This window comes from Adiantum capillus-veneris, chromosome 3 (genome assembly GCF_014529385.1).
Source record: "Adiantum capillus-veneris isolate H3 chromosome 3, ASM1452938v2, whole genome shotgun sequence".
NCBI classification, from domain to species: Eukaryota; Viridiplantae; Streptophyta; class Polypodiopsida; order Polypodiales; family Pteridaceae; genus Adiantum; species Adiantum capillus-veneris.
In genome coordinates this window covers 41,610,102-41,629,355 of record NC_140933.1, presented here as the reverse complement: position 1 = coordinate 41,629,355, position 19,254 = coordinate 41,610,102, and the positions used below count along the sequence as shown (strand labels likewise).

Sequence of the window (19,254 nt, the reverse complement as noted above, 5' to 3'; positions counted from 1 at the left end):
CCATAGAATCGATCGGTGAGCAACACGTGGTGACCTTTGTCACAGATGGGGAGGCATCAAACATGGCAGCATCAGCTATTATAGAGGGTCACTATCCGCATGTGACAATGTGCTTTTGCATGGCACATTGCTTGAACAACCTTCTAAAAGACATCGACAAGCTAGACTGGATCGGTTCAGTCATTATTGATGCAGTGAAGATTGTTACTTTCATCAACAATCACAACTTGGTTCGGAGTGAGTATCTCAAGAGGTCGGGCAACAAAGTGCTTCTAAAGTATTCAAACACTCGCTTCGCATTCGACTTTCTTCTTGTGTGCAGGCTGTCTGAATGTCAAAATGCGGTCCAATAGGTCTCCCTTTATGCAAAGACAGCTGCACGGATTTTGTGCAAGGATAAGGTAGAGGATCTTGAGTTCTGGAAGGAGCTCAAGAGTCTAGATGCACAGATAAAACCAGTGGTTCATTTGCTTCGAGTTCTGGATGGCATGGATCCTTGCATTGGCAAGATTTATGAGGCAATGGACCGCATGATCGAGTAGCTTGCACAGCTTGAGCCGAAAGTACAACAATATGAGGAGATCCATGCGCTTGGCACCTCGAGGTGGAATTCATATGCCTCTTCTTTACACGGGGCAGCGTACATGGTGGATCCAGAGTTCCAAGGTGCAAGGCAAGAGACAGATAGAGAAGTCATGAACCAATTTACTGAGATCTTAAGCAAGATGGTTCTAGATAGAGATGGGCGACACATTGTCAGAGATCAATTGAGACAATACAGATAGATGCGGGGCTCATTTGGCAGTCCAGATGCTCAGATTGATCGTAGGCAGATAGGTTCAGTGCTATGGTGGGAGGACTATGGCTATGATGGCCCTGAGCTTCAAAGATTGGCGATCTGTATTCTCAGCCAATCAGTTAGTACCTCATGCTTGGAGCAATTGTGGAGTACCTTTAGCCACATTGCTCTCAAGAAGAGGAATCGGCTTGGAGTGGAGAAGGCTAATGATCTCGTCTTTGTTAGCGCAAATTTTAAAATGCCTGGCAAGAGTACAGACAAACAGATAGATCCTTTTACACAATGGGAGATGGAGGAAGAGGCTCCTCAGGCAAGTGGAGATGCACATCCACCTACACTAGGTACTTCATCCGTGGTTGAGATCGAGCAAGGCCTAGAGCTCGATGATGAGGAATGGGAGGATGTGCATGATTTACAGCCGGCTACTACGAATTGGGTGGCCTCTCAAGCTAGTGGCTCTTGAGTCTTGAGTCTTGAGGCTCGAGAGTTGTGACTTTAGGACTTCCATTATCCTTACCTTTTTGTATGGCTGCTTGAGCCTTGTCCTCTTTGACATTTGTGGCTACTAACATCTTTATGGTATTTGCCACCTTCAGTCTTTTGGTATTGTGGTCACTGGTTTGGCCCCCTTGTAGTTTCGACTCTCATTATGGTATGTCACCTTTGGTTTTTTTGTAGCGCCTTAGCGGGCCTTGTTAGCCATAATTAAGCGAAAAGTGTTATCTCTGACTTCTACTCTTGCAATTATTTGAGAGCTCTAATCTGTAATTACATATGTTATTGACAATTGTGTATGGGCATTGTGTTTCTTCAATGTTGTGTATGTGCTATGTACTCTGGGCGTCGCACATCCCAATCAAGTCATAATAAGGTTGAATGATCTTTGAATTGTGTTTTTTTTGGGTATTATAGTCAAAGGACTCTAGTACTACTTGTATTCAAACACATAACGCTAAAAAAAAACAATATTTGGGTGTTTTTTAAGCCTCCCGTTTCGCGCCGTTCCCGTTCTCGACCCATTCCCGTTCCGTGGTTCCGCAGGGAGGCCCGTCGCCGTTCCCGTTCCGTGTTCCAAGTAACTCTGATCTAGGTTTACAAAAGAAAAACACACTTGTAAAATTTAAGATTAATAGAAAAAGGATACAAGTTCTTTTTCTATTGAGGTGTGACATTCTTCGTCGACGCTTCAGTAGGAATTCATCCCTTACGTCTCCCCCCGCAGTAGTAGACACAGATGGAGGCTTGTGGTTCGCCATAGAGGGACTCAGATGAAGTCCCCTCGCCTGCCCCTGTCGAGCCCACCGTTCGACTTGCTTTGTCGTCAACGGAGCAAGCGAGCCTCGCAAGAGAGGTGGAGGGCGTTCATGCCACCTCTATCATCTGCAAGATTATTGGCGGCTTTCCCAGCAGAGAGGAGTTAGATGACCCACTGCAAGCCCGCCTTGTAGCCGAAGTGGGAAGACCATTGACATTGAGCTTCTTGGGCGGGGATACTATCAGATAGAGTATGAGACTCTCGAGATAGCGGCCAAAGGTATCTCGATGAGCCTGCTGGCCATCTGGCGGTCAGAGCTCACTCTCGATAGTGCTACCATGGGTTCAATCCCGCATCGGATGTTCTTGCAGAGAAAGCAGACTAGCCTATTGCGGTCTACTTCCCCGACCTGAAGCGGGAATACCTATTGCTTCTTTCCAGGATTGGTTTCGAGATCGGGATAGTCTTGGAGATCTCGTGCATGACAGCTTCAGTTGCAGCCAAGGTTGCCGGTGTGCCTTAAGTACGCGTTCTGGTCCGTGACACTCATACTCTCCCGAAGCTGGTCCTTCTACCTAGGGTGAGTGGGGGATGGTTACGTTAGATGGTGGAGTATTTTGGACTACTGAACAGTGCTTCAATTGCAAGCAGATGGGCCACTTAGCAAAAGCTTGTCCTCGTAGGCGATCTCGACCAACAACGTATGTGCAGCCTCCCAAGGTTGAGTACGCTCAGCAGACAGGTACCCAAGACACACAGGTTGGTACCTCGACAGAGGCCAAGGATCAGCCAATTGTCAATTGGCAACAGGTGCTCGATCGTCGTCGACAAGGACTAGCCCCCCCCCCCCCCCCCCCCGGGTGCCTTGATGGCCAACCTCTTGCAGCTCAACAACATTGGGTTCCGACATGGAATTGTTTTCACCCCCTTCAGTAGGAGGCCCCCTCCACCCCAGCTCCACCACCTCCCCCTGCGACTTGCAGACTCCTCTGTTCCGGATCCTCCTGCTCCCCCTCCTCTCCCACCTCAACCCATATCCCCAGTTCTTACTCCTCCTCTCTCCCTTTTGGGGCCCTCATCACCCGAGCCATCCCAAACTCCTCCTCCGACGCAGGGGATTGGACACACATCGGCAGCGAGACGATCTCTTAGTAGTGCTTTTGCTATGAGTCGCATTGCTCGAGAGGGACAACTCCACCTGAGGACACCACTTCTGGTTCATACCTCTTCTTTTGCAACAGCCCCTTGGGTTTGACCAGCTTTGACATTCGTAGACGATGAGACTTCTTAAACTACAGCTTCACACGCTTCCTTGGTGAACCTTCTGTTGACTCGGAGGAAGCTTGATTTCAAGTTCACGTCCTCTTTCTAGCAGCCCAAGGCATTGAGGCTCTGGATACAGCGGTAGGTCTCTCCTTTTCGTTGTGCGGTAGGGATCATACAGAGTGGACCTTGGCCACAATTCTTGACTGGCTCCAGGTCTAGGCTATTGAGTTATCACACCACACAGGGGACCTGGGGGTGACAGATCTGGTACAAACACTTTGGCCTTTAGCCAAGTTTAGTGTGGCGCCGCCGGATGCAGTAGGTTGAAGGCACATTGTGGTGCACTTGTTTGTTGACACTCAGAGCCTCCCTTGCCATGGATTTGTACATGAGGATTCTTGGACAGAGGATATAGCCCTATGTTCTGCACGTGCGGCTAGGGCTTGGGTGGGATAGTCACTTTAGATGCGTTTGTCTAGAAGTTGCGTGGATGCTGACTTCAACATGTTGGAGGACCCCATTGAGGATTGGAGGTGGCCATCTTACTGTTCGCGAGACTGAGTTGGCAGCTAGGGAGCGTCTATGTATGATTTTGAGGGTTTTTGATGTTTGGCAGCACTCGGGCTTTGTGTGGCTCCTAGACATCAAATCTTTCTATCACTCTAACTGTAGAGTAGTAGGAGTAAATCTATCTCGGATAGATCGCTTCGATGCTAGTGACCATATCTGTGACATGGGGGGATCTATTTGCATCCTAGTAGGGACTACTTTTTCCGACTGTGCGCTAGTGATTCTCACTGTGACATCCAGAGACCCGGGGGGGGGGGGGGGGGGGGGGGGTTGCGATTGTACGTATCCTTGAGGGGATCTTGCTAGATCCAAATCTAAGAGAGCGAGTGGAGGCACTTTGGATAGAGAGCTTGGACACGCATGACACCTCTGTTGGTAGAGTGTTCGCTAGACCGGATGAGCTTAGTTGCTTCTTCCTCCAGGAGTCTGTAGCTCGCTTGGTTGCAACCAGGGAGGAGGAGAAGCGTCTCTGATGTCTTCGGGGCATTATTTCCTTGCAGAGGATGTAGGAGCAACATCTACATAGTCCTTGGTTGGAGAAGCAGATGTAGCAGGCTAGACAAGAGTTGGCTAGCATGGAGGAGCGGCGTCATGAGTTTGCCTACCATCGACAGGCATCTCAGTGGACCCAGGTGGGTGACAGAGATACTCGAGAGTTTTTTGAGATGGTGGGGCCATGTTATGTGCACACCAGTGTCAGGCTTTTGAAGAGAGCGGATAGGTCAGTTGCTTCATAACCTGAGGATATGCGTGCAATTGCTATTGACTTTTGTTGTGTTTTGTTGTCAGTTGAGCCTCAGTCAGAGCGTAAGGATGCATGTAGAGAGCAAGTTTGGGCACAAATGCCTTGCCTTGTTACTGAGGAGATGCGACAGAGACTTGAACTTGCTCTCAAGCTAGAGGAGCTCCATGAGAGAAAGTTACTTGGAATAGGAACGGGAACGTGGGCCTTTGGAAAATTTCTGGAATGGCGTCTCCCCAGATAAGCCGAACGGGAACGGGGGCCGGAACGGTAAGCTTAAAGTACGCTTAAATTAGGTTGGATTTAACCTATATGTTAGTATAGAGCCATACACACCCATTAGTCCAAGTAGAATCCTATTTAGGCATGCTTTCCAATGATTCTTCACTCTTAAGGCTTACACGCGATTGCGCACTAAACACATCCTTTACAAAAGCATCTTGATTCTTCGTAGAAAGAACATTTACTGAAAGTTGAATAGAGTCTAGACTCCACACAAAAGCTTGGAGCAAAAAGATGATAGATTATAAAGATGGCTTACAAGGCCAACCAAGGCGTTACAAAAAGACATGTAGAGGCTAGAGTGCTAAATAACAATTGTAAGAGTCACTAGGTGACATGTCAAGACTCAATCACTCATTGGGTAGTGCAGTAAGGGGGCAAAGCCGACGGCCATAGAGGAAACAAATATCAAAAACCAATGAGCAATGAGTCATGACTCATGCGTGATGTTTTACCTCTGGGTACGGGTAGAAGAGCACCCCACCTCCCAATTTGTAGTGGTATCCTCGACGTCATGAATATCATCCCAATCCTCTTGCATAGGCTCATCCTCATACGTAGATCCTCCTGCCTCTCCAAGGACCTTTGGCTTTGCCTCCCTCTCCCACTGTAGAAAAGGATTTGTCACTTTAGATGTTGACTTGCAAAGCATTCTTAAGTTTGCACTGACAAAAACAAGGTCATTTGCTTTCTCCACTCCAAGTCGATTTCTCTTTCTACATGCAATGTGGCTATAGACACTCCACAATTGCTCCAAGCAAGAGGAGCTAACCGCTTGGTTGAGAATGCGGACGACAAGTCGTTGAAGATCGGGACCATCTGAACTAGTTTCTTGCCACCACAAGACGGAGGAAATCTTAGTGCGATCGATTTGGGCATCGACTGTCCCAAATGACCTTGCATATCCCTATAACATGCAAGCTGATCCTTGATTTTGTGTTGCATGTCACGATCGGGGTGAAGCATCTTCAAGATGGTGTTCCAATTTGTGTTCACCTCCGAATCATGCTCCTGTCCTCCACCTTGGAACACTGGGTCCAACACAAAAGTTGCACCATGGAGAGGTGAACTATAGGCATTCCACTTGCTAAACCAAAGGTCTTTGATTTCTTCGAGTCTATCTGAGTCCCGCTCAAGATCTTCAAGGGCCTCAACCATGCGATCCATTGCTTCATAGACCTTGCCAATGCAAGGTTGCATACTATCCATCACTCTAAGCAAGTGGATCAGTGGTTTCACCATTCTGTCAATAGTCTTTAAAGACTCCTAGAACTCAGGATGCTCTACCTTCCCTGTACAAATGATCCTTGTGACTGTACTTGCATGGGAAGTCTCAACAAACTCTCTATTGATGAAGAGTTGCTGCTGTAACAAACTGCGGACGTGTCAAAGCCTAAAGAATGGAGCCAACTTACAAATGCCGGTTGAGGGGCCTAAACCCCAAGAAGAACAAGTAACAGAAGAAGTCCTACCAACTTATGGGGACCCCGTCCGATGGGGCCTCAAGTGACATAAAGGATTCAAATAAAGCAGGACCCGCACACACACACACAAATTGATGACATGACAGATTTTTCAAAAATTGCGTTGTCATGATGACGTGGCAAACTGTACGGAATTCCGCGTTTTGCGTTGGTTGATGACATGGCATGTTGTACTGTTTTCTGTGATTTACGTTGACACCTTTTTGGCTTTGCTTTTGGACGAGAAGCTTTTGAGTTTTAAAGGCTTTTTACTGTAACTGTTTTTCAGGCCAAGGGCCTTTAAATATGAGGTTAGGGCTGATTCTCTAGCATGCTTCCTAGAGAAGGTGCAGAGTCTGGAGTATCGGCTTGTACTGTGTTGATACAATATAAAGAAATACCGAAAGGGGCACCAAGGTTTGGGGCCAATAATCTTTGGGGTGGAATTCCGCCACTCCGTGTCACGTGTCGTCTCTCTCTCTCTCTCTCTCTCTCTCTCTCTCTCAATTCAGTTGTTATTGAAGTGCTAAAAGTTTGTTCAGTCTGTTCTTTTCCATTGGCACGTGGTGCTCGCCTTGTGACAGTGGTATCAGAGCATCAGACGTGCTTTTCTGAAAGCATACCGGTCCTACAAAAGAGCAGACAAAGCTATTGGTATTTTTATTTTGAGGTATCTTCACCCTCCAACCCGGACTTATTAGCCACTCTCACCCTTACTTCATCGCGCATCGGGCACGCTCCCGTCTTCACCGCTCATCTCTTACAAGGCATAAGCCATTAAGATCACTTGCAAGAGAAGGATCCAAGATTTTTTTCGAGCTGCTCTATTTCTCAGAGGCGTTGCCATGCAGATATTGATAACTACCAAGCAGCATACTCCAAGTACTCGGCAAGCTTTCAAGAAAATTTTTGCCCGAAGTTGTATGGTTTCTCACATCTTCCTTCGGAGTGCAACTTCTTGGTATCCTGAAATGCTTGCCATGGAAACCCTAGTAGATTATAACTTGAAATTTCTCTCAGTAGATGTCTCACAAGCAGATGACCTTGGAGGTTTAGCGTGATTGCTATCTTGGGACTACCATCGCCGCCAAAGAAACACTGTTTGTCCAAGAGCTGATGGACCATGCTGTGCTCGGCTACGACTCTATGGAATGAACTTAACCCTTATTTTTCATGCAGGTTTCAAGATGGAAAGTCAGTCGACTTTTCGAGCTCGACTGATGTTGAGATTTCTTTTTAAGTTTAAAATCTGTTTGAGAACTTATTTGGTGATCCTGTTTGAAATTTGTTTGAAATAGATGGTATCTGTTTTGAACCTGTTTTGGTGCCGATTTGAATTGTTTGACTCTGGTTTGATATTGGTTTCAAGGATTGGTGATTTTACTCTTGGGTGGAGAAGTGAGAAATACTGTTTTGGTATTGTATGAACCTTGGAACGACGTAGGCTGATTAGGGAGCGTTTCGTTGTATGTTTGAAAATCTCCGAACGACGCAGGCCGATGGCTGGGGAGCATTTGGTTGTATGCTTGTAATAATTGTTGTTGTGACTCCCGGTCCGGACCTGGATGGTTATGCGGGAGGAGTATTAAGAAGTCTGAGCAATGGTTACTCTCAACACCTCCAAACGATGCAGGTTGCGGTCTGGGGGGCGTTTGGTTGTAAAAGGCCTCTATATCTCCCGGCCCTGATCTTTTTAGGTTATGCGGGAGGAGTGATGAGGGAGTTGTTGAATATCTCTCGGCCTGGACCTTGTTAGGTTATGCGAGAGGAGTGTTCATCGGCGGCTTTATGTTTCTATGTCTTGTAACATGTATATGTAAGCATTTGTGTTGCATTGTGATGTGGCAGCCACTGAATATTCCTAATTGGATGAGATTGCCCAGGTATGTAATTTTAGTGCATCAAGACACCCGTGGAAGGTCAGTACGATTTGGAAGTGATGGCTAATTTTACTACACCGGAATATCAAGAGTACCGATATGGACGGAAGGAGAAGCTAACTCCTTGATCAAAAGAGCAAAAAGAAGAAGCTAACTCCTTGATCAAAACAGTCGAAAGGAGAAGCTAACTCCTTAATAAACAGAGCAAACTGATTGTCCCTCGGAATGACCCTCGGAAATTTTTGAGCTAACTTGAGTTGTTTTGCAGATATGCTGTAATCGCGGACGATTACTCTCTTTTAAGAAGGGGACATGTAACAAACTGCTCGTGTCAAAGCCTAAAGAATGGATCCAACTTACAGTGTTGGCCAAGGGGCCTAAACCCTAAGAAGAACAAGTAACAGAAGAAGAAGTCCTACCAACTTATGGGGACCTCGTTCGATGGGACCCCAAGTGACAAAGGATTCAAATAAAGCAAGACCCGCTCACACACACAAACTGATGGCATGCCAAATTTTTTGAAAATTGTGCTGTCATGATGACGTGGCAAGCTGTACGGAATTCTGCGGTTTGCACTGGCTGATGACTTGGCAGGCTGTACAAATTTTCGTGATTTACGCTGACAGCTTTTTGGCTTTGCTTTTGGATGAGAAGCTTTTGAGTTTTAAAGGCTTTTTACTATAATTGCTTTATAAGCCAAGGGCCTTTAAATATGAGGTTAGGGCTCATTCTCTAGTATGCTTCTTGGAGAAGGTGCAGAGTTTGGAGTACCGGCTTGTATTGTGTTGATGCAATATAAAGAAATACCGAAAGGGGCGCCAAGGTTTGGGGCCAATACTCTTTCGACTGGAATTCCGCTACTCCGTGTCGCGTGTTGTCTCTCTCTCTCTCTTTCTCTCTCAGTTCAGTTTTTATTGAAGTGCTAAAAGTTTGTTCAATTTGTTCTTTTCTATTGGCACGTGGTGCCCGCCTTGTGACAGCCGCACTGCACTTTGACACTCTACAAAGCGGCTTACCATAAGATAGTTGTAGGCAAAGCGGGTCTCACAATACTTTAGAAGCACTTTGACCCCCAATCGCTTCAAGAACTCGGCTCGAAGTATGTTGTGGTTGTTGATGAAAGAAACTACTTTAGACGTGGATGCAATGAGAGGCTCTATCCAAGGTAGTTTGCCGAAATCCTTCAAGAGGTTGTTAAGGCAATGTGCCATGCAAAAGGACACGGTGATGTGAGGATAAGCGTCTTCCAAAATAGCTCCGACTGCCTTGCTTGATGCCTCCCTGCGATGACTAGCCCTATCACAAGATCTGCCCCAATGGTCTCTATGACAGAGGCCCACTCTCCCGCAAGGACATCTGTTGATTTTCTTGTTTTTGTGGCGTCATGGGAGTGGGCAAAATATATCCCCCCTTAGGAATAGGCAACAATGTCTTGAATGGACCTCCTCTTAATGTTGCTCCAACCACACCATACTTCGTCCATTGCCTCTTCATGTTCAAGGTTTCCAACTCCACAACGCCTTCTCTCTGTCGAGTAGAGTAGTGCAGGGGGCCTCGGAAGAGGGTGGTACATAGCGTGCCCCATACTCTCCAATCCTCGTGCACATGGTCTTGAAGTACTCCGACCTACACATTGCACACAAGAGGTATTAGCATTTACTATTTAGATGAGAATGAGAATTGAGATGATTGATTCTGAGAAAATGTTTATAAGTCTTACCGAGGCTTTATGAAGGGGATATGATCATGATAGAAAAAGCGGGTAATACTTGCATCCACATCCTCCCTTTTTGGATCCCAAGTAGTATGTAGGGTGCGTTGGTGAGATTTGGGAGCTCAAGGCCACGCAAGCCAACCTTCTAAGAAGTCAAAAATCTGCTCATCGCTTGAGCATAGAAGAGAAACCCGAAGGGGGCTAGAGGGCAACTCTATCTGACCGAACGCGTGAGCATGAAGCGTTCCCCTCTTTCCCCTGCCAAGCGCCAGCAAACTCAGAGTGTATTTTTTAGGGTGCGTTGGTGAGATTTGGGAGTGTGTAAGTGATGCATGTGTGTGTGTGTGTGTGTGTGTGAGAGAGAGAGAGAGAGAGAGAGAGAGAGCAGCTCTAGTGGGGGGTGTGATAGAAACAAGCGTGTGGGTGTGTGTGTGTGTGAGAGCGCTCTCTGTTTCGTGTGGGTGTCTGTGTACATTGTGTGTGTGTGCGTGTGTGTATGTGTGTGTGTGTTTTTGTGGCGTGCAAACAACAAGAACAGGGTTGGCGTAGGCAAAGGTTCCAATAGCATGTCCTTAGCGTGCAAAAATAAAGGCTCACATGAGCAACTTGGAGACAAGTTTGTGTATCTGCCAGGTCATACCGTTAGTGTGCACAAGTAGCCGTTCACAGTGTGAATGGTTAGCAGGAAACCTAGCATAATCAAACAATTAGACATGAGCGATGGATTTGCCTGAATAGTGCATTTACAAGCGTCGAAATGCCATGGAGAAATCTGCTATGGATTCCATGACTATTCTCAAAGAATGTTTATATGAGGATTTTGAAGATGCACGTCGAGCCTGGGATGGGCTTGATTTTGTCACAGAAGTGCGTATTCTTGTGGCAGAGCTTATAGATCTTGTTGCTCAATATGCCATAAATGTGGTGATTCTCTTTTTCCCGAGCAAAATGTCTATTGCACAAGATGTAGGCTAATGGATTGATTTCGTGCTCAAGTGGCAAGAGTATTCCAAGATTTTTGCTTTGGCGTGAGAGGGTTTTATGAGATCTTACTAGCGGATATGGAAGCTAGAGATGCCTTGCTTGACATGTCTCCTCTCTTCTTCAATACGCAAATGACTCAGTTTGTTCAAGATAGTCCGCCTCCTTGCTTCTTCCCATAACTATGAGCTCCTATTGAAAAACGTTACTAAAAAAAACTTCCTTGTAATGACAACACTTCTCTAGTTGAGGCATGGGACAAGGTTGTTCGTCCCAACAAGGAAGTACATGGAAGCCTCTTCATTGCATGGTGCCCCTTGTTTGCATTCTCAGCCTCCTCATGTATCCACCATTGATGAGGATGTGCCAACGGTCACCTTTTTTTAGGTTTTTTTTTTGGTTTCCTCGCCCACTGTAGATACCATATAGGATGCTTAGTTCTTTAAATTGCATTCCCTATAATGTGCGTGGGTTATTGAATAATGACAAGTGGCAACTTACCTGACACTATGTACATACTACATACATGCAAAGCGGGCATAGTTGTTCTTCAAAAGCATAACTAGCATCATTTTGTCGGACAAACTTCTTACTTTGCGGGTTATTGGATAGCTTATGTATAATCAATTGGCTATCCTAGATTGCTTATGCTTGTTCGACATGAGCTCTTCTCGACATTGGTTTTTAAAGACCCGGTTGGGAGATGAATGGTCATCCAATGTATTGTAAATGGAGAAGTCTTTGAATTTGGTAAGGGTATATGCATACACAATATGTATTGATAGGGCACAATGGTGGAGTGTCGTCTCCTCCTATTGTTGGCGTTCCAATGCATTTCTCTGTGGTGATTTTAATAATGCACCAAACCTTGCCTATGATACTACTGGGCACTCTCACATGCTTCATGTAGAACTACAATCATGGGATCATTTTATGTCGACATCTCATGGATTGGATTTGTGGCCTCTTTTGCATGTAGAAAATCCATGATTCACCTTTTAACATATTACTCAATCCATGTATCGGGCTCAATTGGATCGTTGGTATCTTATGTCGACATGTCATGGATTGGATTTGTGGCCTCTTTTGCATGTAGATGATCCATGATTCACCTTTCAACATATTGCTGAATCCATGTATTGCGCTCAATTGGATCGTTGGTATCTTTTTAATATGCATCAATATGATGACTTTGTATGCGATATGAGGATTGAGTATCCCCTGTGTCTTGGATCATGCTCCCATATGTTTGAAGCTACATTTTGGTTCCTTTTTTGCCAATGACTCCCTACCCGGGAAGCGGCTTTTGCATGTCAATAATGCTTATCTCAAGCATGAATTATTTCGCACTTTGATTGGGGACATCATCTCGCCCTTAACATCTCATATGCATGTTGATATGAACACTTGGTTTCGATTTTTTATGCATGTTCAATGTGTCATCCAAGATTATGGCAAGTATTTTAGTCGCAGTTGAGAGAACAAGTTAAGCAGGCAAAAGACACTTGTTACAGATTAATGTACTTGGCCAACATTTCCTCTCTTACTGAAACTTGGATGGCTGAGTTACTCCCTACTCGAACTATGTTACGACATAATGATGAGAGGAAATTGGCCAAATGGTAGACTCGAGCTTGCCAAGCTATAGAGAGGATTAAACTTTCATTAGGGGAGCGGACCTCCTCCTTACAGAAGCTGGCACATGCCGTGAAGTCTCACTACGAAGGATCTTTAAGGCTCCTTTTCCTCCCACACAAGAAGCTCGCCAAGTGCATCATTTGTTTCTTTTGCATGTTACTCCAATTCTTTCAATGTAGCAGGCTTAAGACTTGGAAGTTGTTTTCATTGAGACGGAATTTTATGCCAGCTTGCTTGATTTGGGCCGTTGGAAAACTCTCGGTTGGGATGGACTTACTGTCAAATTTTCCTTGTCATTTTGGGATTATCACAAGCTGCCAATGTTGATAATGAAGAATACGGCTTGGGAGCAGCAAGAATTGCCGTCCTCTTGGAAAGAAGGTTTACTCAACTTTATACCCAAGCATGCACTACACGAAAAGTTTTCTTATTGGCGACCAATTACGCTCATGTTTGTGGTATGTAAATTGATGGCCAAAATGCTTCTTAATCTACTGGAGTGCTTTTGGCATGAAGGTTTACATCAATCTCAATATGGCTTCATTTCCCTCTGTCAAATTATTGATAATTCGGTGAACGTCATCATTGGAATAGAATATGCGAAACACTCGACAAGATGGATTGGTTATGCAGGTTGAAATTGAAAAGGCCTTTGATACTGTTCTTTGGGACTACATTGTTGACACCATGCAACAATTGGGATTTTTCTTGTATGCACATAGCACCTATGCAGGTTTGTTGGATGGATTTCTCTCATACTCTTGGCCTCTGGGACGTTCAGTAAGGCAAGGATGTCCTCTCAGTGCTTTGTTTTATGCAATCACTAGTCACCCCCTGCTTATGTATTTGGAGTCCTTGACTTCCGCTAGTAGATTGTTTGGCTTGACATTACCATTTGGGCAACACTTTATTGGCCAAGCCTGTGTGGACAACTCTTTATTTATGCCTCGCAATCATTATGATGATGTGGAGCAAACTATGCATCTCTCTACTTGTTTGGATTGGTAGCAGGGTGGGCTCAAAGTTAAGTTTCGTAAATCCAAGTTATTAACTCTGAATGAGTAAGATTGGAATAAGCTACTATGGCCAAGGGAGATTGTCCCTCCACACATCATAGTTTGCCATTTGTGTTATCCGATGGGTTGGAATGTATGAAGTATGCAAAAATTGGACGAGGTACTCCAATGTCTGTTAAATTATTGGAAATTGGCCTTATGCGCAGTTTTGCTTACCTATGTTATCCTGGTCCCAGCTGCGCTTGCAGTCCCTTATGTCTAGTATTTTGGAGCATTTTTGACTCACCTTGTCTCACACAAAGAGACTCTAGCTTTTATCGATCCACAAGTTATATTTTCTCAAGCGCCTTGTAGGGCTGAATATTTTGGATTTGCGACGTCATGTTTTGGCTTGCTATGCTATTGTCAGTTTTGGTGGTACAGCAACAACCTTGGACAGTCATGGTATCACATTTGTTTGCACATATTGTCACACCTTCTGGTCATTGGCAGCCGACATATTAGGACATGATTTTTGGGAAGCTTGAAGGACACATGCCAGGATGTTCCTTTACTTCTTCTCTCATTGTCGATTGGAAGGCTATCACCTCGCATTTGGCACGGCATGGTCGACAATCCTCTCTAGGAAATTCCCTTCGACTGGAGAGTGTGCATTGGAGGAGAGCATTTTCTTCAACTTTGGTCTAGCGGTTTTCTTGCTAGGCGTATTCTCTTTCTCAAAAAGGAATATGTCAGGTACATCAAGTGGTGAATGATACGGGTCATGTTTGTTCCTTGATGCGGCGTCTGAAAATTGGTGATTGTGCAGCGCCACACCGACGAGATGGTAATGGATGGCCCTGAAGTTTTGCAGGGGTGGGTAATGCACCCTACGTTTCGGTTAGGCCTCCATTACTCTCCTCTTTGGTGGGAGATTCAGAGGATGCTTACTGAGCTGTCACCCATTCCTCCTTTGAATGTGGACTCCCGCGTTTTTGATTGGAATCTTGCCACTACTAGATTGGAATGCATTTTGACCGGCAATGTTTATACCCTGTTGCAATCTGATTTGTGGATTGTGCATCCTGGTAATCAGCTGTGGTCACTATCCAAGTCATCCTTGTGGCAACGAGCATTGTCTTGCGTTTGGTAGAGTCATCTATTTCTGAAAGAACGTGTTTTCATGTGGCGCTACTTGGTGGGAGCTCTACTTGTTGGCAACCTATTGCATGCACGACACATTGCGCCTTCTCGTTGTCTCAGATTTTATGAAGCTGAGGAGACTATGCCACACTTATTGTGAGGTCAGTGCTCTCGATCTTTTATTGGACATGTGTCGGCTGCTCTTCAGCTTCATTTTTCTTCCGGCACTTTTCACAATCGGTTTTGGCTTTTTGGGGTGCTCCAGTCTCCGTAGTCTCAGTTTGCGATCCTTTTTAGTTGGGTCAGGTTTTGAGTTCTGTGGGCCATTTGGCACCACCGTAACTCCTTAATGTTTCAAGGCACTAATGTTGACCCGTTTCCCTAGTTCAAATTGTCGCCTAGTCAAGCGTTGCATTTCGCTTATGATGCTGGGGACATCACTCTTGATGCCTATAGGATTTACTTTCATTGTTTCTAGCCCTCAGAGCGTCATGGTGCTTCACTTTTTGTATCTCTTATTTTTCGTGGGTTTTCATTGCTCCGCTCTCACCTAGAGTGCGATGCTGACTTTCGTGCTACAATATTCTTGATGTTCATGTATCCATTGAAAGATTCTTGTGGATTTTTTGTCAATTGAATTCGTCATGACCAGAAGAGTATTTTCTTGCTTGGGTGCGGTTTTGGGTGCTTTGGGCTATTATCATACATACGATGATCTTCAGCAAATTTTTTGTTGAGGCAGCAGTTCAGAGCCTATCTTAATTTTGCACTCAGCTCTTCCATTCCCTTCGTGACTGTTTTTAAGTTTGAGACACTTCGCTTAAGCAGCTTGAGGTCTCCTATGACTGTTTCTAGCCTTGTTGCATGGAGGGACCTAGTTTGGGTGCTTATGTCTTCTATGTTATTGTAATTTTAGCAAATTTAGTTTTATGATAGAATATGTTTTTCTGTGTGCATGCGCGTGCATGTGTATGTGTGTTGCCTTAGCCAGCTAAGTAGGCATAACCAAACTCATGAAAGAAGCAACTCAGCTCTAAGAGCTTCGTTGTTTCTTCAGAAGCGCCGTCAACTGTATGTGCTAGGCTCATATCCAAGAACACATTGGAAGGGGTCCAAACCATGCAGCCCTCTACCCTCCTCCATGCAAGTATGTGCTAGGATCATATCCAAGAACACATTGCAAGGGCTCCAAACCATCCAGCTCTCTACCCTCCTCCATGCAAGTATCATGGGAGATTGATATGAACAAGGAGACATCCACAAAGAAACAAGGAGGTGTCCTTGTTCATAAGATTGATATGAACAAGGAACCTTCCTAACATCAGTATGGTGATGAGGAAAGTGCTGGAGAAGCTCAATGGTCTAGTTGTGTAGGTTGTTAAGGATTCACCCTTATTGGATTGCTTTACACTATAAGACAGAGAAGCAATCTGATGAGTCGATGGCTCCTCTTCTTGAATGGCCACTTGAAAACCATGGATTTGAGGTTGAGTTGCCTCTCAATCAGCCCCTCCGAGGTACTAAGGAAATGAATGAATGGATCAAATCTTCTGTTGCAAAGATTCTAATTAATGGTAACTTCTACAAGCTTTTACACTAAATGGGAGACTGCAATTCTAGAAAACCTGTAAGCTCCTGAGGGCTGAAACTTGCTGCCCTTAAAGTTGTCATGCAATTGTCCTCTGTTGCATGATGTTTAATCAACCAAAGGTTTTTGCTCATCTTGGAAACTACGTCAGTTTTGAAATTTAAGTTTAGCGATTTGGTCAAAAGATAGGATAACGAACTTGTGACTTGATTCTCTTACTTGCCATTTGCCTTTTGAGTCAAAGAGACATGATGTATTATTCTTCCACAGAAGAAATTAAAAAGCGAGCCAGCCGCATAGTACAGGTTCCCTCTCTAGGGTTTATTCATAAGTAATTTGCTTTGAGGGTATTTAGTAGAGCAGTTTATTATTCTGGCCTCACGTAGTCCAGAGGAAACTAGTGACAAAAGCGTCTGCCCTAGGAGCCTGGGTGCATAGTCCTGGTCGTTCTTCTTGTGCACGTTTTTGGTGTATAAGGGGAGCGGCCAGGAGTGCCCAACCGGACTCCTAAAACAAAACAAAAGAAGTTTAATGTAAAAATGGTTAAATGCAGTTTTCCTTAATTTTGTGCTGCAACAAGGATCTGTGGCATTAATGTTGAATAACTGGATGGAATCTGGTGTACTTTTTCATTTGGAAGAGTGCTAGTTTTTGCATAACATGTTGGCTGTCTTCTCTATGCATGCAATACAACCTTAGGATATGTACAACATTTGTGTACTCAAAAACCAAGCTGTTTTCTTACCAGATGCCAGTCTTGGATGGCTTGCAAGCGACAAAGATTATAAGAGCAGAGGAGATGGAATTTGGTTTCTGTAAGAAACCAATTATAGGTCTAACTGCCCATGCCATTCAGGGATATAAGGATAAATGCCTGGAGGCTGGTATGGATGCATATGCATGCAAACCATTTCAAGCAAAACAGCTGGTGGAAGTGATCCGAAAAGTGATGGGAAGATGACTCTCTTGTCATGGGTTGTTCTAGAGTCATTCAAAACGGCCAGATTACAAACCATTTTGCTAGATTCTGTCCAACAAGCTTTTGAAATCTGAATAAGAAGGCTCATGTTCCTACGCCAGCACATTGCTGTATAGAGGAACATTGAAGTTTTGTGGAGATCATGATGCTGGTCAGTAATTGTAGCTGTCTATGGGGGAATAAGTGTTCTTGGCATATGTATAGTATGGAAAGGTTTGCATTGGATGAAAGCATGAATCAGGAGTGGAAGGTGTGTGTGAGAGGCCAATTTACAACTGGGTACTCCAGACAAAGAGCTAAACAGATTTGGGCCTGTAAGTTTTCATGCACGTCGGGCTCATCTTCTGTTTAATCTCCATAGGGCTTGTTTGTTGATTTTGCAGAGGCTAAATGTCTATTTCCAATTTGTGCAGATTGTTATGAGCTAGTTAGGTGGAGAACTTGAGATGAAGCTTATTTAGCTGGATTTTGGGTGTTGAGGAGCCTTCATGATGTACAAAGGATGAGATGAACTCTCTAAAGTAGGCCTTCCCATTACAAGTTTGGGAGTTCGTAGTTTAGAACTTACACAGATTATATGGAAGGGGCCAATGTGGGTCATGGTTTGATCCTACATGGAAACCTATAGAGTTGCTCACACATAATTTTCAATACTCATTGGAGGGTGAAGAGGAAGACTGGAGGTGCCTAATGAAGTGCATAGAGATGGGCATGACAGGATGTACTTAAAACTCTTATGTTTGTGGTCAATGACAGGATGTACTTAAAACTTTAGTTAGTCTTCAGTTACATGTGACCAGGTAGTGATAGTAAATTGACCACAAACAGTATATACATAAGTTAACTTTGATTAACCAATGTATCCATGCCTTTTTTTACTAAGGTTTTCAAACAGGCTTTCCATGATTTGCTCTAAATGAAGAGAGTGCTTGCAAACCAAGCGTTCTGGATGCCAATTGAAATGAAACTGTGTAACCATCTGCATCGCTTATGTTGTTGACGATTTGATTCGCTTTGAAGAGGGGTAAAGCCAAGCCAAAAGAATGTTGTGCAAGGGTTCATAAAAACTACAGTTCAATGTGTGTTTTTGTTTACAACACACCAGAGGACCCATAGGGGGAGGTTCTTATGCCTTCGAAATAACAGCCATGGAACATGGTCGGGCCAGGGTTGCGTACCCTCAACACTAAAGGGCATGGATGGAGAGAGATGGTATCCGCGGTGGGGGTCGAAAGGGGGAATCTCGAGGTGAATGGAGGGTGGAAAAAAATGGTCGTTGTCACAACCACGGGGACTCAAACCCTCGCGATCGTCGTGAGAGCCCAATGCACTAACCGCTACGCTTGTCTGATAGGCACGTCGACATGTGGGCAAACCATTAAATGATAGATAAACTTGGACAAGCTCCTTGCTTGTCCAAGTTTACTTTCTCGTGTCCTAGTTTGCTTTGGCCATCTTACGGTTGCGTGCGTCCCAATCTCCGTGTCCTAGTTTTGTTGTTGTAGAGGCTTCATTAAATTGCCCGTGACCTTTAGTGTTGAGGGTTGCGTACCAGCCACATGTAGGCATCACCATGGCCACGTAGTTGATGCACCACATGTATTGGGAACAACAAAGAGCAACAAGCTAGGAACCTTCTCGAGAGAGAACCATATTATGGATGGTATGAACGACCTCCTTTTACAGTTTTAGCACGACTTGGGAAACGACTTCCTAGAAAATAGTAATGTGAGTAATATCAACTTTTTTCTAGTATTTGAAGATTTCAAAATGAGTTAACAAATCACAATTAGTTTTGCACTTTTTTTTTTGAATTCACTTGGAAGGGTGTTGCAACAGTTTCTTCCTTGTTTGAGTGGAATAACATTTCCACATTTTGATCCTACCACTATTCTTGAACGAATTTAAGCCATTAAAACTACTTAACTTGTTAGTGCAATGGGCTACCCGGCTTTTATC

At 44.5% G+C, this 19,254-nt stretch overlaps 1 protein-coding gene across 2 annotated transcripts in view; it reads left to right on the top strand.

Moving 5' to 3' along the window:
• The window catches only part of LOC147460803 (histidine kinase 4-like), an 82,769-nt gene extending 64,501 nt beyond the window's left edge, over positions 1-18,268 (top strand). For both annotated transcript variants that reach the window (XM_086508502.1, XM_086508503.1), the window contains exons 9-10: positions 17,065-17,609; positions 17,709-18,268. In XM_086508502.1, coding sequence (XP_086364628.1) covers positions 17,065-17,277 — 213 coding nt within the window. In that variant the 3' untranslated portion in view covers positions 17,278-17,609; positions 17,709-18,268. The remainder of the gene's footprint in view (positions 1-17,064; positions 17,610-17,708) is intronic.
• The last annotated feature ends 986 nt before the right edge of the window (positions 18,269-19,254 follow it).